Consider the following 19480-nt stretch of genomic DNA (forward strand, 5'->3'; position numbering starts at 1 on the left):
GCTGGTTATATTTGTTATAGCGAGCTAATTTCTTGAAGCCAAAGTTATCAGCAACCTACATATATAATCTGAAACTACTTTCAAATTAATAATACGTTTGTCTTATTTTTATATATAAAAATGGGATTTTAAAAAATGGAAGCTTGTCTAGTAAGAGAGAAACTAAAGAAATTATTATTGGAAAGATACATAGATAATGAAAAGTCGCTGTATGGAATAGGCTAAAAGTAACTTTTAGGTCTAAGAATAGGGATTAGTTTGATAAAATAATATTAAAAATAATGAAGCAGATCTATATTTACCATCCCCCCAAAAAATGTATAGATTAATTACATGAACAAAAGTAGATTACAGAAGCGTATTCATCAAAGTTTGATAAATATGTGTATGTGTATGTGAGTATGTAGCTAGTGGTTCTCTCTGGGTAACGGGGTTATAAGATATTTTTATTTTCTGTTTTTATCTGTATTTTCTAAATTTTCTATAAAGATTATGAATTTTTTGTAATTTCAAAAATCAACAAAAGTTTTGGGAAGGAGTTTCTTTTGACATTTGGGACCTTCTTTAATGTTGATGACCTTCCACTGAAATACCTAGACAATACACGTGACTTTTGGTAAATATTCTCTCTGTCCTTGAGTTTTCATTTTTAATTTAGCCCTCTGATTAGCATTTTTAAATGATTAACCCAAAAATGTTCAAAAACAATATTCTTAAAAGTCTTGATTACAATAAAGGTCACTGAGATTTGGCTAACATGAGAGGATGGAATAGAAGTAGGGAGAATCCGAGAATGTCACTTTGGACCTGCCCCCAGAATCCACTAACATCCTCGGAAAAGATTCATCCACACATTGACATGATGCCATCCCTGTTAGGGGTTAAAGTTAAAACTCCCCAACATCCAGATAATAAAGTGCAGATTCGACAGGCAAGCCAACTTGAGGCTCCCACACAGTGGGGAAATGGCAAATGTCACCTCTGAGGTACTGCCTTGGGTCTGGGCACAATCATTGGAATTCTTCGGAGCATGGTTAAATGCTCACATCCTGTCATGAAAGCTACTGGGCTTCATCGCTTCATATCCAACTGCATCCAGTCCTAAGGCTGCTGACACTTGACACGGGGGGCCATTTATTTAGTGCAGGGTGTCCATATGCATTTTGAGCGAAGAAGCAAGGCCTGCGGGTTGGGGTAGGGGGACGGGGTGGGAGCCAGTACTGAGTGCCTGCAGCATCTCCTATGTCTTCACTATTCAGAACCTGTAACTAAAATATTTAAAGAAACTGATTTTAAATGCAAATTAAAGGGCAAATGCTCCCAAACAGGGTTAAAAAAAAAAAATTCTTCTCAAGTCGTTAGTGCTCCCTTGTGGGAAGGGATGAATTAGGAGCTCAGGATCAACATATACACACTACTATGTATAAAACAGATAACCAACAAGGACCTACTGTATAGCAAGGAAACTATACTCAATAGTTTATAATAACCTATAAGGGAAAAGAATCGGGAAAAGAATCTGAAAAAGAATATATATATTCTATATATAGAATATATTGAATATAGATATGGATATATATATTCTATATATAGAATATATAGAATATATAGAATATAGATATGGATTTTTTTCTATATATATAGAATATATAGAATACAGATATGGATATATATATTCTATACCTAGAATATATATATATTCTATTTATAGAATATTTAGAATATATATATATTCTAGGTATAGAATATATAGAATATATGGATATATATTCTATGTCTGGAATACATAGAATATATATATACATATATATATATTCTACATACAGAATATATAGGATATATATGGATATATATTCTACACGTAGAATATATATTCTATATATAGAATATGTACAATATATATATTCTATGTGTAGAATATATAGAATATATATGATATATATTCTATATATACAATATATAGAATATATATGGATATATATATTCTATATATACAATATATAGAATATACATGGATATATATATTCTATGTATACAATATATAGAATATATATATGGACATATGTATTCTATGTATAGAATATATATGGATATATAGAGAATATATATATATATATCACTTTGTTGTACATCTAAAACTAACACAACATTGTAAATCAACTCTACTCCAAAAAAAAAAAAAAAAGACCCCCACACACATACAAATAATAATGCTCCCCCTGGGTAGATCCCCACTAGAAATCCTGGAACCATGTGGTTACCTAATGTCAAATATCTTCCAGATGCTAAGCGATGAGCTGCATGTTTAAACCTCATGGTGTCTAAGGTACACACCTGTGGTGCAAGACCTAAAATTAAGACTCAGTATTATCTGCTGCCTTAACATCTGGTAAAATAGGGAAGACTTAAAATGGCCTGACCACTGGTTCACCTCCCCTTCTGCTCCCACAGATTGGGTCTCCCACCTGAGCAGCCCTCCTTATCAAGGGACCAGACACAGTGCCTGTTTATCCCCCAGAATTATGCAAACAGGCCAATCACATCCTCCACGTGGACCAGGGGACACCCCACCCTGTTGATACTACAAAGCCTGCCTCCCACTGCCCCCAATTGTTCACTCTGGTCCCAAGTGACCCCCCCCTGTGGGGCCCTGCATGTGTGGATAGCCTCATCCCTTGGGCTTGGAGAACGTGTGACTAATAAACCACTGTCCATCTCACCTGTCCAGTGGCAGGTGTTGTGCCATTCCTGTAACCAGAGGGAGAGAATCCCTCCCTCACCAACAAAGTGAATAGGAGGCAATCAAACAACACCAGTAAGCACCATGCAAGCTGCATAAAGTGTGTGCTACTCAATGGGGTGGGAAGAAAAAATAGAGAAGAAATCTCCACTGAAGGACTTGGTCCAGCCTGGCCTGACTTCACTGACGACATCTTCACCACAGGAGGCTCAGAAAAGAGTCCAAAGCCACACCCTGTTTCCCCATCAATCTCCCTTTGATAAATGTATCTCCATCTTATTTTATTTCTCTTCTTGGCAGGCTAAAGGAGGACTTTCTGGGAGTGTGGGTTGCATCCACTTCTCTGTATCATGAAGAACAAGGAGAATGTGGCTAAAGCTGCAACTCTCTCACCTAAAAGATGCTTTTATTAAGTACAACATGACTGTGAAATATGCTACTGTACCTCTTCTGTTGCTGTCTCTCCCTCTTCTTCCTTAAGTCCATAAACAGAAATGAAAGAAAAATATAAATTCGCATAAGTTTTTAAGTTGAATCTAAAAATTAAGCAAACTGTATAGCCAATATTTTATAATAACTGTAAATTAAAAGAGACCTTTAAAAATTGTATGAAAATAAAAAAATTAAAACATATAAAAATTTTTTAATTTAAAAAATAAATGAAAATTAAGCAAACTATAAAAAAATGCATGTTTATCAAAATGAAAGGCATCTATTTATTGAGAAAACATATCAATAGCAAAGATATGATAACTGAGCAATGCCTCCTTATTTCATGCATTAGATTTCAAGTCCTTGGAATATTATGAAATTAAAGACATATTTTCATCACTCTTACTCCTGAGAAAATATAACTAATTAGTAATACTGCTTAATTATATGTTTGATTCTGTATCTATATCTAAAGCATATTGCAGACCTATAGAGCTATCAGGGAAATTTCAAACCATATACGTAAGCAATTCGAAAATTTGAACAAAATTATGGCTTTTTGGCTTCTATGTCCTTATAAGCATGCCTTTACTTCAGTTCTGAACCAATTAATAAAAACAGATCAAAAGCTTTTTCAGCATCAGAACAAAATGATAACATTTCTGAACCATGTAATATTTAAACACTGATTTCTGGTTAAAGAAAGAAACTTTAAGGTAAGAAAGAGTGAGGCCATTCTGGGCTCAAACAGGTCTCCACTCTGCCAACCCACTGGAATTTCTATTTCCCCCAGATCAAAGTGGGAGAACCAGGCGATATCTCCTAAAATTGCAAAGAAATAAGAACCTTCCCATCCCTGAGCTCATGGAATTTTGGACTGAGGGAATTGAAAGCAATCTCATATTTGCTTACATCCTCTTACCCAGTCCCTTCTATGGACAGATGAGGACACCAAGACCACAGAGTTAAGTAATGTGCCCAGAATCAGACCACAAGTAAGTAACATGACCAGGACTCACTTCAAGATTCCTTGTTCCTAATTTAGTCTCTTTCCTACTCTTCCATGCTGCCTCTCAAGATTCTCATGGAAGGCAGGTGGTGGAGGACCCAGCACACTGCCACCTGCTCTGGCCCAGCCTCACATTTTTGGCCAGCTCCAGAGCAATACTCTCAGATTTCTGAGACTGGCAAAGAAAATTCAAAATGTGAAAACCTGATCCAGCCAGCCAAGACTGAGTCAGCCCAAGAGGTTCCCCAGCACTGGGAATCTCCAAATTAATTCTGGCAACACAGCAAGTTTTAAAGCTAAAATAAAGTCCAGGAAAAGAGAGTCCTGCACTTGTTGCAAAAACCGGGTGTTGGTTTCTCAGCGACGTGTTGATTGCACCTCTTTAATATTGTCTCATTCTGCCCATGCCTTGTCCTTCCTTTGCCAGGACCGCCATCTTCTCTCACTGGGGTTACATCACCTCTAGTCTTCCTTATCTCCAACCTGTTCTCCACACAGTAGCCAGAGATGCCACTCTAAAAGACAACCCACCTTACCACGCTGCCCTCGTGTTGAAAACTTTCCATCTTTTCAAGATAAATCCATAATCCTTAGAACGGTTGAAAGGCCACCATGATCTGGCCCCTGCTCACCTCTCTAGCCTCATGATTCTTTATTTCAGCTAACAGTCACATACAACTTTCTCACATCAGCGGCACCTTCCAGGACACTGCTTAAAATGATCTTCTCAAGGAAGACTTTCCTGACCCATAAGCCTGAGTTAAGGGACTCTCTTATTTGCTACCATAATCATCATTTATTTATCTGTCTCCCTAACTAGTCTGTGTACTCCTTGGGGCACAACTTGTGTCTTTATTCATTTTTGGATCTCCAGGACCCAGCCACTGTCTGGAACCAAGGTATAAGCTCAATAAATGTGTTAAGTGACTAGATAAATGAACCTATAAAGTCTCCTATTTACTCTTTAGATCTCAAAGAACATTCATTTTCTTCTTATCCACATGAGATCAAATTAAAATTCACTATATGCAACACAGAATTGTTAGCTATGTAGAGTTTTACATTTTTCTAAATCCAATTATTTTTGTTAATTGTGTACAGCTGAAACAAATGAATTAACAAAAAACACACTATTAAAAATGGGATTATCCTTAGACCTAGGCTGGAGGGCAGTAGGGGTTCTTACAGGAATAAGTGCTAATCTCAACTTTTACAGGTTAGCTAGCAGCAATTACCAAGGGACCTAGGGCTTTATCAATATCTGAATTGACCTTAATTTCTTGAAAGAGACATTAAATAGAGAAAGTAACTGCTCAGAGAATTTATAGAAATACTTAGCCTCAAAAGGTCAGGTAAGCTTTGAAGAACCTTGGCTATGACCATCACCAGCTCCACCAGAATAGAAGCTCATTTTCAGTCCCTGGACTGCCCGGCATATGGCAGCGTTCAGTCTGTCAATAAAATGTTGAATGAAGGTATTTATGTATGCCACTCACGCCTCAAATTTTCCTTAGGAGGAGGTGTGATATATTAGTTAAATAAAAACTTAAACATCCATCCTTAGCTCACAGAATTATAAAGTGTCAGAATTAGGTAGATCCTTAAAAGTCATCTATATACAATGCTTGGATTGATTTTTATGGTTGGCAAATAATTGTATTGGCAAAAGGTTATTTTTAAGATAATTATAATCACATGGTCAATTAAGTTGAGATTTTGCAGGATCTTAGGATAGGGTATGAATCATTCACTTGACGAAGTTACAACTTAAAATCATTTTACCTTGTTGTTCTTCTAAGAAAGCTAATCAGAGGAAGCCTTCAAAGTCTTAGAACCTCACCAACAGCTATTTCTGTTGGGAACTTGGCCAGGGAGGCAGGCTGCTGATGTGGCACGTGGCCAGGACTAAGGACAGGTGTCAGCCACGGTGAGTGTCAGGCAGTGGCTGGTTAGGACAAGTGGCTGGTGTGGAAGGAGGGCGGGGGCCAGTCCAGAGGGACCTGAGGAGGGCAGCCAGCCTCAGAGAGGCTGAAGGTCAGGGGCAAGAGCAGGGTTCTCTCCATCTGCAGACAATACAGGGACGCAGCCTTAGACTCACGAGCTTGTGGAGGACCTAAACCAATGCCCACCCCTTGGTTGAGCAACTATCCTCAAGACAGATTTTGGAGGAAGCAAAGTGGGGAAGATTTATAGACCATAATCATGTAGTCAGTCAAGCCAAGGTCTTAGAAGATTTTGGAGAGGACCATTGAGTTAGCAAAGAATACCATGTAAAGTACTTCGACCTCGATGGAAACCAAACACCAAGATGAACAAGCTGCGTCTTCTCCATTTCCAGGGTTTCATAATGTTCTCATGACACCCCCAGTCTGTAGTCCCCTTCTCAGTGTGCCCAGAACCTGAGGTGACCTGCTTTCTTCCTTTACTCCTCTGCTACTGTCCACAAGCCTCCCCTCTCCTCCTTATCCCCTCATCCCTCCCTGGGTCATCAGGGAAGGGCACCATGAAGTCCCCTCTCTACAGGGAGACTGAAGCTACAGGTGACATCTTCTGAGGCAGGAATGAGCAATCTTTTCAGTATGCACCATCTTGCCTCCCAAACGCTGCCCCAACCTGGCAGCAAGTAGGAAATATACACCTCTGCATCTTGTGTGTAAGAACCCCAGAGGCTTGGGTTGGTGGTCAGGGGAAGTCCATCTCGCTAAAGGAGATAACAGTTTCTGTCCTCATCTCTTTTTTTCAAATCAATGTGATATTCTTCGGTAAATATTTTCCCCATTAAAATGGCGTCCTTTGAACATTTGCAAGTGTGTACTGAGTAAGCATGTGCAATAGTTGAGATCAGATGAACACAACTCAGACACTCACTTAGCTGGTCTGTCACTCATTTTAACACCGCCAGCCGCTGGAGGGAGCTGTTACCACTGCACACTTGAAAATGGTTCTTAACACACAGAGGAATGACTTTTAACATACAAATGAAAGGTTCGAAAAAAATGGCCAACCCTGAATAAGGTCTGCAAGTCTACTTAACAGAGATGCACCAATGTCATACTCCTGGTTTCCATCTCCTACTGCAGCCATCTGAGATGTCATCATTAGCGGAAGCCAGGCAAAGGGCACACAGGACTCTACTATGTAATCATTTCATACTCTGTAATCATTTCAGAATAAGAGGTTAAAATACATTTGTATTCCTTGTCATGAATAGTATGACTGTATATACCAGGATAAGAATTCTCATTTTGTTCTCCCTACTACCCAAAATTAGAGGGAGGGAATAGAGTTACTGTCATTCCCCACACTCCAAGAAGACAGCCTCATACTTGTTCTGGTTCTCCGCCTCTAGGGAAGAAGTTATAAGCCTTGCTTATCAAAATCCTGGGCTGAAAGAGGCGAGGAAGCTAGATAATCCCTGGAAAAACGAGCTTGGAGCTTAGGGCTTGGAGCTGAGGAGATGAAGCAGCCAGATTGAAGAGAGAAGGGGGCAGAAGGAGGTGGGTGTTCCAGGTGGCGCTACCCAGGCCCTGCTTGATGTAGACGCTGAACCAGGGACCACTGGGGCGTCTGGGTAGCACCTGGGCACCATGTATGAGGAAGCATGCGACTGGTCACTGTGAGAGGCATGGCCACATCCAGCCAGGGCAGAGGGCCTGAACCAAGCTGAGGGACCAGCGTCAACAGCTGCCAAGAGGCAGCAGGAAACCCATGTCACAAAGTCACCACCACAAAGAACCAGGGCCCTCTCCCCTCCAGTCACCACTGAAGACCCCATGATGACTCTAAGTCCCCAAGGAGGAGTGAGTCTCCGAAACGCTTCGCCCAGATTGAATCTCCTGCCAGCCAGGAGGTGGGGGCATAAAGCAGATATTATGGCGTCTAGAGAAATTAGTGAAGCTGACGGTCCACGGCCAGAAGTGTTATGAACCAAATCTGGAGCCACAAAGATTATGTTATTTATATCCCTCACGGAATGTTGGTTAGAGAAGGAAGCACAGGGAGCTGCGGTTTAGATACAATGGGCTGGAGGAGCAAAAGGTACAAATCCATGAGATTTCCCCAAAATGGTTTCAACAGAGCCAGAGATTTTATCTAAAAACCTTGGATTTATCTGAGAAGAGTCTACTGGATGTGACTGGTACTTTAAAAATTCGCATTAACAATTTATTGGGTTGGCCAGAAAGTTCGTTCGGCGTTTTTCCATAACATCTTAGTGAAAAACCCAAACGAAACTTTTGGCCAACCTAGTACAATAGCCAACACATGGAAACAACCTAAATGTCCATCGACAGATGAATGGATAAAGAAGATGTGGTACATATATACAATGGAATACTATTCGGCCATAAAGAAGAATGAAATAATGCCATTTGCAGCAACGTGGATGGACCTAGGGACTATCATACTAAGGGAAGTAAGTCAGAAAGAGAAAGACAAATACCATATGATATCACTTATACGTGGAATTTAAAATACAACACAAACGAACTTATCTACAATCAAAAACAGATTCACAAATATAGAGAACAGACTTGTGGCTGCCAAAGGGAAGGGATGGAGGAGGAGGGAAGGATTGGGAGTGTGGGGTTAGCAGATGCCAACTATTATATAGAGAATGGATGAACAAGAAGGTGCTACTGTACAGCACAGGAAACTATGTTCAATATCCTGTGATAAACCATAATGGAAAAGAATATGAAAAACGATATATATATAACAGGTATAACTGAATCACTGTGCTATAAGCAGAAATTAAACACAACATTGTAAATCAACTATACTTCAATAAAATTTTAAAAATAAAATAAAATAAAAACTCGTGTTAAAGAGCTAAAACACATGATCTAATTGGCCTTTCTGTTCATCACAAATAAGCCCATGTAAGCCTGGGTGCACAGCCGGGAAAGATGTGATGTCAAATAGCCAAGACGCCTTCCCATCTTAACCTTGAAAAACAATCCAAAAACCAGAAAAACAGACAGAAGGTATTTGAAGCACAAAATGCAAGCATCCCAAATATCAGATCGTTTTTGTCTCTTTTTTAAATTTCAATCGAGTTTCCTATATATTCAATCCCAAAGCTAATCATGTTATGTCATTTTTAATGTTCACTGACCAATCATAGTTTTTTCCTTATTTAACTGAATTACAGCAAGTCAAAGAGCATGTATCACTTGTCAAATGGGAAAAAGTCAAAATCTCTCTTTATGTAGAAGAAATATTACTAAAGAGTTGATCATTAATGTTCACACTATATTCACCTAAAATAAAAGTCTTCTATGTAGTCATTTCTCCATCGCAGCCCAAGCAAAAATAACACAGCGATGTTTTTAATTCCTATTAGGATTCACAAGACTATAATTTACTTTGTAAAGGGCTCACAATTTTTAAAAATATTAGCAAAGAGAATTCCCAAGCTGGATGGCTTATCACTTCATTGAACTAACCAGCCCAGCGGCTGAGAAGCTGAAGCCAGCCCTGCCCTTGCTGTAGAAGTCAGGGTCTGATTTTTAAAATGCTGTCTTCTTCTTGGTCTCATGGGAGAAAGGGATTGGGGTGTAATGTTTTTACCTTTGTCTCTGTCTTAAAAGGAGCAAACTGAATTTCAACATGTAAATCAATAATGCTGTACCAGTGCATTAGGCAATTCATGGAAAGTTCAAATTATAAAACGTTTTTAAAGATTTTTATAAATGACAGGATAATTAAATTGCCACTCTATTTCACCTTAAATTGATTATTTCTGAATTATACAGGCTGCCATGAAACCCCACCTAACTTCTAGGTCAAGACTGAAGATTTCATCTTTCTTCAAAACAGAAACGTCAAAGGGTCTTAAATCATCAACATTTTGAAATAGCAGTATTCAAACATAAGGGAATTTACTGCCTTGGTTCCTCCCAAATTTAAATTCCTTATGATAAAGACAAACTGATGCCACCCCCATTTTCCACAACGTGGTTGTCAGTCTTGGCCCCTTTCCTAGTCAAATTCCATCTGCTGGGAACAAGAATCCAGTGATCTTAAAAGCTGTCCACATCTCTCCTGGAATCAATAAATAGGTACAAATGCAAACCATCAGGGTTTGGTAAGTAGTCTTTGCTACAATTGGCCCAAGGCAGAAGCCCACTGAAATTCTCCCAAGAGGAGGCTCAGCCCATTCGGGCTCCCTGGTGGCTCCAGGGTTTCCCCTTTGCCTGGCTTCCCAACCACATTTTCAGAATTCCTTGAATAAGTAGCCCATCTGATCCACCATTATCTTAGCTTGGTGCTTCCAGAACCACATTCTCCCCTCGGCCCTTTACCCTGCGGGCCCTGCATTGGAATGCTTTAGAATTAGCTCACAGGTCTTGCATCAGCGGGGCCCTGAGAGTCCCCTGATTGGCTTTGCATTGGTGTCAGTTTCCCTCCCCCAGGGACCCTATGATCCTCAGCTCCCATTGGCTTCCCACAAATCCTCTTGGAGTACGCCAGCTACAAACTGGCACTTGCCATCTGCCTCTGCAAGGATTAAATCAGGAGCTGCTGCAGCTGCTGATCTTCAACACCCCTTGAAAGGAGTTCGGTGTGGAGATCAGGAATGAGGCACTCTGTGCTCTGGGAAAGACTCGCAGAACAGGTCTTCAGATAGTTAGATGCTTTCAGGAGAAGATTTTATGAGCCCAATTCTTGCATCTCTCGTCATATCTAGAAAAGCACTAAAATCCTTCATGCTGACATCTGCTCCTCGTGACTAGCAGCAACCTTCTGCCAAAAATATGCTCTTGATTGCATGGACTCCCCTTTACCAAAATCACATGTGTACTGACGTTTCCCCCTACCTCTTCGGAGCAGTTCCTACGAGCTGTCTGAGATGCTATCTCCCGGGCTATAGTCCTCATTCTGCCCCAAATAAAACTTAACTCACAACACTCACATTGCACACTTTTTTTAAGTCGACAAGTGTGATAGGAGTCCATCACTACACATGACCAAGGCATAAGGTCCCTTGCTTTAGAAAGAACATGAACCCAACCTAACCGTAACAACACAATGACAAATCATTAAAGCCTTGCGTAGCCTGTCACTCCAGGCCTGGGTTCAGGGTCCTTCCTCTGGCTTCCTTTCAGCCCTCTACCCACCTTGAACACAGCAGTTAACACATTAAGTGAAAATTACCTGCTGCCTCCTGGCTAAACCCTCAGTTCCTTACTTTCACGCCCATTCTCGTGTGCCCAGAAAGATTCCTGGCACCTGGCAGAGCTAAATAAATGCTTGTTGAACAGAACTGAATCCAGTGAAACTACAATGAAAAAAGCAAACACTCACATTCTTCTCTGGGGATCCGGTGTGCTCACCCGCATCTTCACTGCCCTCTTTCTGTGCCTCTTGCTGTCCACTTTCTTCAGCCTTCTCTGTTCCCTGGTCGTAAAGGAAACCCATGGTATCACTAACCTTGGTTAAGCTTCTAAGGCAACACCGGACCACACGTGCTGTGGTTTCCTTATTTAGATACACAATACATAAACAAAGCAAACGTGGACGTCTGTGTATTAGTCACTTAACCCCTGGAGTATGGGATCACCAACACTCGACATTGTTGATTGGATCTGTCGGTGTAAGTCCATAGACCTGACTCATGTGCATGGTAGAGTAATAAAGACCCTAATAGGAGTTAATTCACCCATTTAAGGCTTGTGAAGAGAAGTCCAAAGGATTCCATATTTAGGGAGTATTTATTTTCTATTGCTTGTGTGGAAAGAGGCTTTATAATTTTAGAGATTAAAAAAGATAGAAAGATAGATGATAGATAGATAGATAGATAGATAGATAGATAGATAGATAGATAGGTGAGGTAGACAGATAGACAAACAGATATGAAAAGATTAGAACCTAGTAGACATTCTGAGTAAATGGGTCTCCAGGAGATGGCTCAAGATACCAGCTCTTACCTCTGTGGTGCTCTGTGCTTCTCCTGTCACATCACCATTGGGAAGGGAAGATGCTTCCTCGGGAGGTTTTGTCACCTGCATCATAGAAATTGAGAATGTCTGAGAATTTTCTTGAGTATAAATAGCTTGCATTTCAATACCATTTAACTATCCAAATTATGTTTGTCTTCATCCCTCGTTTTATCTTCACTACGACACTGTAACCTAATTCCATAGGACAGTCACCACCACTCACACCTTAGAGGCAAGGAAATAAAGGCAAAAAATGTCACATTGCAAGTTAGGGGCAGGGCTAGGATACACCTTCTACTTTATGTTCTCTTGACTTAACCAGCGGTTCCCAGTCTCTTAAAATATTAGGTTATTTTTCTCATCAGAAGGAAAAAAATTGTAACTATATGAGGTGATGGATGTTAACTTATTGTGGTGATCATTTCACACCACCTACATATATTACATCATTAGGTTGTACCCCTTAAACTCATACAATGTTACATTTCAATTATATCTTAGTAAAAATGGGGTGGGGGTAGGAGTCGGTGATTTTTATTACAAAGGCACTTCAAGCTCACGGGAAAAAATTAAGCCATATACACAATTTCCAGTCCCAAGCTTCTATGATACTCAATATTAAAAATTTTATATGTACCTCAATATTAAAAATTTTATAGGTACATATAAAGGTATCACTCTACCTTAATACATACATAGAGGCTATTTTTGTTTCATTTTTATGTTTTTTTTTTAAACAGATATGGGAACATACTATGCACAATTTGATTTTTTAGCTTAGTACATCGTGGACATTTGTCCAGATTAATTCATATGGTTGTAACTCATTGTTATTAACATCTGCTTAATATTAAATATATAACAACTTATTCAAATATTTCCCAGTTGATGGTTTTTCAGAAAGTTCACACGTTTGTACCTGTACAAACAACGCTATATTAAAATGAATAAAATGGTGGGGAGGATTAGATTTCTTTCTAAAAAAAGAAATTGTAGCAATTTACATTCCCATCGTAATATGTGCCTGGCCCCTTTTCCTTTATCTCCATGAGCAATGAAGATGATTGCTCTTTTTAATCTTTGCCAACCCGTTGGGAGAAAATGGAATTTCATTTTTGTTTTAATTTACATTTTCCTCATTACTGGAAAGGAAAGGTATATTTTTCACAAGTTTTAGCCACTTACATTTGCTATTCAGATAAATGCCTTCATATGTTTTGCCCATTTTTACGAGTTGTTTGTGTTTTATTATCAATTTTTAGAGGTTCTTTATACAACAGAAATATTAGCCCTTTGTCAGGTTACAAGGGTTTTTTTCCAGTCTATAACTTTTTACAAATTTTGTTGGGTTTTTTTGTTTTGTTCTGTCACCCTTTATGTACACAAATTTATCTAAGTTTTATTTTCTGAAATGTATTTCTATTATTTTGTATTAATTATTAACATCTAGAGACTTAATCCACCTGGAATCTAATTTTGTATATGATATAAAGTAGGGCTCTGTTTTCTTCCAGATAGATGACAAATTATGCCCATACCATTATTTTTCCCTTGAACTGAGATGTTATTTTTGTCGTTTATAAAGTTCTATGTATAATTTGGATCTGTTAACACACAAGTCTATATATAAATATATAAACATATCCATGGATGTATTTATCAGTTCCCATGCCAATATACAGCTTTTATCACTGTAGTTTTTAACATAAATTTCAATATTCAGAAAGGCAAGACTTTGCTACACAAAGTCTCCTTTTTCAAAATTTTCTTGGCTCTTCTCAGGCATGTATTATTCCAATTCATTTTAAGATCATTTTTCCTAGTGTCAAAAATATTAAATAGGCTTTTCATTGAAATAGCACTAAATGTATTTATTAGTTTAGAATTATCACTTCTTATTGTTAAGTCATCCTACTCAGGGCATCATAGGTCTATCCATTACTTTAGTATTTGTTGGTGTCTTTCAGATAAATTTATTCCTAAACATTTTAGAGATTTTTATCACCATTGTGAGTGAGATATGTTTTTTACGTTTTAACTTCCTATCCTTTATAGTTGATATAAATAAAAGCTACTAATTTTTGCATTTTTTTAATCCAGAAACTTAATAAACTATAATACTAATTCTAATGGATTTTATTGGAGTTTGTTGAGATTTCTAGGCATACAATTACATCATACACAAATAAAGATAATTTTTATATTTCATATATGCTACATATATATGAGATATTTCATTTTCTTACTTTTTTGTAATAACTACAGCTTCTAAAACAATGTTTAATAATATGGTGATGACAGGCATGCCTATCTTTCTTCTGATTTTAATAGAAATGCTTCAGTATTTCATGGTTCATTAGGATATAGTTTTCTTTTGATAATTGGTTTTTATCATATTTACTCAGTTTCCTTCTACTTATATTTTAATCCGTGTTTATTTTAACTAGGAATGTCTGATGAATTATATCAAATATCTTCTTGGTATTTATGGACACAATCTTACAGTTTTTCTCCATCAGTAAGTTCATGTAATGAACTACTCTGATAGAAAAAATTCTGCTCTAATTTGGTGTATTACCTTTAGTTCATTGCTGGATACAGTTTGCTAATGTATTATTTAGACTTCCCATCTGAATTCATAACAGAAATTGATCTAGGTATATAACTGAAAGTTTTCTAAGTAATATATCAACTGGTTAGGGATTTCATCTATTTCATTTGTCTGTTCAAATTATATATAGTCAAATTACATATAAATGTATTCAAATTATATATATTCAAATTATATATAAATTGTATTCATATATGCACACACAGAGGCACACAGACACACACTTTCTCTTTTGTATTAAATTAATCTTGGTTTTTCTTTTTATTGATTCACTGCCTACTCTTTTTTTTCTATTTTCCTAATTTTATAAGTTGAATATTTATTTTACTAAGTTTTTACCTTTCTGCTTTAATTATAAGAATATTTAAAGTTAACAATTTTCCTCTGTATAGAGATTTGGCTGTATATTGGGGTTTGTGTATGAAATAATATCTTTTGCTTATTATTTGATGACTTGTAATATCAGTTTTGTTTTCCCTTGGATATGGAGTTATTTGAAATGGCATATATTTATTCCTTAAGTTTTTATGATATTTCTCTTCCAGATTGTAATTCTATACTTGGGATAAAAATGTATCTTGTAAAATCAACCCTTTTTGAAATTTATGAAAGTTTCCTTTGTGACCAAGAACATAGTAGATTTGGAAATTGTTTAATAAGTGTAATAGAAGAATACATTCTATTAATATCTATCTAATATATTCTTATTCTTGTGTGTGTATACATATATCTATACATATCTACTAAATTGTTTGCTGTAACAAAAGACCCCAAGTAGCCAAAATAATCTTAAGAAGGAAAGACAAAACTGGAAGTATTATGCTCCCTAGTTTCAAACTATACTACAAAGCTACAAAATCAAAACTGTGTGGTACTGGCACAAAAACAGACATACAGATCGATAGAACAGAATAGGGACCCTGAAAATAAACCCACACATTTAGGGTCACTTAATCTATGACAAAGGAGGCAAGAATACACAATAAGGAAAAAACAGCATCTTCAATAAATGGTGCTGGGAAAACTGGACAGCTACATGGAAAAGAATCAAACTGGACTACTTTCTCATACCATATACAAAAATAAACTCAAAATAGATTAAAGACTTAAATGTAAGACCTGAAACCATAAAACTTCTAGAAGAAAACTTAAGTAGTATGCTCTTTGACATCAGTCTTAGCAATATTTTTTTGGATCTGTCTCCTCAGACAAGGGAAACAGAAGTAAAAATAAATAAACTGGATTACATCAAACTAAAAGACTTTGCACAGCAAAGGAAACTATCAACAAAACAAAAAGGCTGCCTACTGAATTAAAGAAGATATTGCAAATACTACATCTGATAAGGGATTAATATCCAAAATATACAAAGAACTCATATAGGGAATTCAGTGGTTAGGACTCCACTCTTCCACTGCAGGGGGCATGGGTTCGATCCCTGGTTGGGGAACTATTGATAAGACCCCACAAGCCACATGGCACGGCCAAAAAATAAAAATTAAAAAAAACTCATGGGCTTCCCTGGTGGTGTAGTGGTTAAGAATCTGCCTGCCAATGCAGGGGACACGGGTTCGATCCCTGGTCTGGGAAGATCCCACATGCCACAGAGCAACAAAGCCCGTGTGCCACAGCTACTGAGCCCATATGCCACAACTACTGAAGCCCGCACACCTAGATCCTGTGCTCCACAACAAGAGAAGCCACCACAATGAGAAGCCCACACACCACAATGAAGAGTAGCCCCCGCTTGCCACAACCAGGGAAAAGCTCACGTGCAGCAATGAAGACCCAACACAGCCAAAAATAAAATAAATAAAATAAAATAAAATTTTTTTTAAAAAAAGTTAAAAAAAATAAAACTCATATAACTCAACATAAAAAAATGTTAAATGGGCAGAGGACCTGAATAGACATTTTTCCAAAGAAGACATACAGATGGGCAACAGGCACATAAAAAGATGTTCAACATCACTAATCATCACAGAAATGAAAATCAAAACCACAATGAGATATCACCTCTCACCTGTCAGAATGGCTATTATCAAAAAGACAACAAATAACAAGCGTTGGTGAGGATGTGGAGAAAAGAGAATCCTCATGCAATGTTGATACAACTGTAAATTGGTGCAGCTACTAGAGGAGACAGTATGGAGATTCCTCAAAAAATTAAAGGTAGAACTGCCACACAATCCATCAACTGCACTCCTGGGTATTTATCTGAAGAAAATGAAAACACTAATCTGAAAAAATATATGCCCCAGTGTTCATTGCAACATTATTTACAATAGCCAAGGTATGGTAGCCACCTCAGTGCCCATCAATAGACGAGTGGATAAAGAAGATGTGGCATATATATATATATGGAATATTACACAGCCTTATAAAAGAATGGAATTTGCAACAACATGGATGGACCTAGAGGGTATTACGCTAAGTGAAATAAGTCAGAAAGAAAAAGACAAATACTGTATGATTTCACTTAAATGTGGAATCTAAACAACAAAGTAAATGAACAAACATAACCAAACAGAAACAGAGTCATAAATACAGAGTGGTTGCCAGAGTGGAAGGAGATGGAGGGAGGAAAGAAATAGGTGAGGGAGATTAAGAGATACAAACTTTCAGTTACAAAATAAATGTCACTGTTATGCAATGTACAATATGGGGAATACAATCAATAATTCTGTAATATCTTTGTATGGTGACAGATGGTAACTAGACTTATGGTGGCCATTTTGAAATGTACAGAAATATTAAATCATTATGTTGTATACAGGGAACTAACATAGTGTTGTTGGTCAATTATACTTCAAAAACAAACAAACTCATAGAAAAAAGTCTGTGGTTACCAGAGGCAGCGGGTGGGGAGAGGGGAATTGGATGAGGTAGACAAAAGGTACAAATTTCCAGTTACAAGATAAATAAGTACCAGGGATGTACTGTACAACATGATAAATATAATTACCACTGTTGTGTGTTATATACAAAAGCCATCAAGAGAGCAAATCCTAAGAGTTCTCACACAAGGAAAAAAATTTTTTTTCTAATTCTTTCATTTTGTATCTGTACAGGATGATGGATGGTCACTAAACTTCATTTCATGATATATGTAAGTCAAATCATTATGCTGTATACCTTAAACTGCAGTATTGTATGTCAGTTATATCTCAATAAAGCTAGAAGAAAAATTTTTAATTTTTAAACTTTTAAAAATTAAGTTGGCTGATTACATTTGTTTGTATGCTTCAAATTGTGCCTTATATGTAATAACTACGATATATTTATTGAAAGGTATGTTTTTAACAAGTTTTCATTGTATGTCTAGGAGTTTCTGATTTATGTATTTGACTGCCATGTAGTATGATCCATAAAGATCCATGACTACTACATTTTCTTTATAGATTTTTACCATTTCTCATAATACCTCTTTTACCTAGTTAATGCTTTTGGTCTTGAATTCCTCTATATCTAATATTATTAATGTCACTCCAGCTTTCTTTTGTTTGTTTAGGCCCTTCATTTCCATTTTTCTTTGAATTATTGTTTTATTGTTATAAATAACATATGTCTCAACCTATGTTAAAATCTAATATCACTGACAACTACAATTCCAGTGTAGGCAAGTAATATCCTATAAACTCTCTAACAAATAATGACTATAAACTCTGGGTGAATTTTTAAAAATAAATTTTCTTTAAAACAGAAGTAAAGGAAAAACAAGAGGAGAATGAAGCAAAGTAAGAAGATTCAAGAGGAAGTTGACTTAAAAGATGAGAACGATTTGCACACTCAGGTTCACAGCTGCATTATTCACAATAGCCAAGAGGTGGAAACAATTCAAATATCATCAGGGGATGAACGAATGAGCACACATACAATGGAATACTGCGTTAAAAAAGGAGGAAAGGAAACCCTGACACCTGCTACAACATAGAGGAACCCTGAGTACATTATGCTAAGTGAAGTAAGCCAGTCACAAAAATACAATACTGTTTGATTTCACTTATATGAGGAATCTAAAATAGAAAAATTCATAGAAACAGAAAGCAAAAGAGTGGTTACCAGGGACTGGGGGGAGAAAAGAGGAGTTGTACGAGTATAGAGTTTCATTTTTACAAAATGAAAAAGTTCTGGAGATCTTTTGCACAACAATGTAAATATACTTAACACTACTGAACAGTAAAGTTTTTTAAAAATGTTTTTTAAAGTTTTTTTTTTTAAAAAGTGAGAATGGCACTGGGTGAGTTGCTGTTCTCAGGGCTTAAGCCTGAGAATAAGCAAATCTTGTGAGAGACATAAAACCACAACAGTAAACCCACAGTTTAATAACGTGTATGAGATATGTTGCATTTAAGTTGACCAAAGCCAGAAAGGTATTTCATTAAAAGGGAAATACTTTTATTTCCCCGTATAGAACCATTATCCCCTTATAGAACATTAACCAACTGTAAAATCTACATGTTACCATTTGGAGAAGGAATTCGTGTTACACCTGCATGTGTTAACCTAAGCACTAAGAGACCTCAGGTGTCATTACCTGAAGAATGCGGACACATGGAAGACAGCACATCCACATGCTTCTGAGACACACCCATCTCTATAAGGTAGGATTTTTAGTTGTGTCTCCTATGGTGAGAATTAACTGGGACTCAGTCATCACAAATCTCTTTTGAAATGAAGCTGGGCACAAACAGATTAGTTAAGAAATAAATGAATTAGACAAATGTGTGCTTGTCTTGTATCTA

The 19480-nt window shown here is 37.1% G+C and overlaps 1 protein-coding gene and 1 long non-coding RNA gene across 3 annotated transcripts in view; both read right to left on the minus strand.

Annotated features, from left to right (window-relative positions):
* Positions 1-19480, minus strand: part of LOC309629643 — a 545666-nt gene that overhangs the window by 54191 nt on the left and 471995 nt on the right. The gene's annotated exons all lie outside the window — the stretch shown is intronic.
* LOC309629627 (adapter SH3BGRL-like) overlaps positions 1-19480 on the minus strand; it is a 47298-nt gene that overhangs the window by 4976 nt on the left and 22842 nt on the right. The window contains exons 4-6 of one of the 2 annotated variants that reach the window (XM_082393833.1): positions 12113-12187; positions 11490-11582; positions 3186-3215 (exon numbers count right to left, since the gene is read on the minus strand). In XM_082393833.1, coding sequence (XP_082249959.1) covers positions 3186-3215; positions 11490-11582; positions 12113-12187 — 198 coding nt within the window. The remainder of the gene's footprint in view (positions 1-3185; positions 3216-11489; positions 11583-12112; positions 12188-19480) is intronic. The other variant, XM_082393834.1, reaches the window with a different exon arrangement.

This window comes from Balaenoptera borealis (genome assembly GCF_965194805.1).
Source record: "Balaenoptera borealis genome assembly, chromosome: 5".
Lineage (NCBI taxonomy): Eukaryota > Metazoa > Chordata > Mammalia > Artiodactyla > Balaenopteridae > Balaenoptera > Balaenoptera borealis.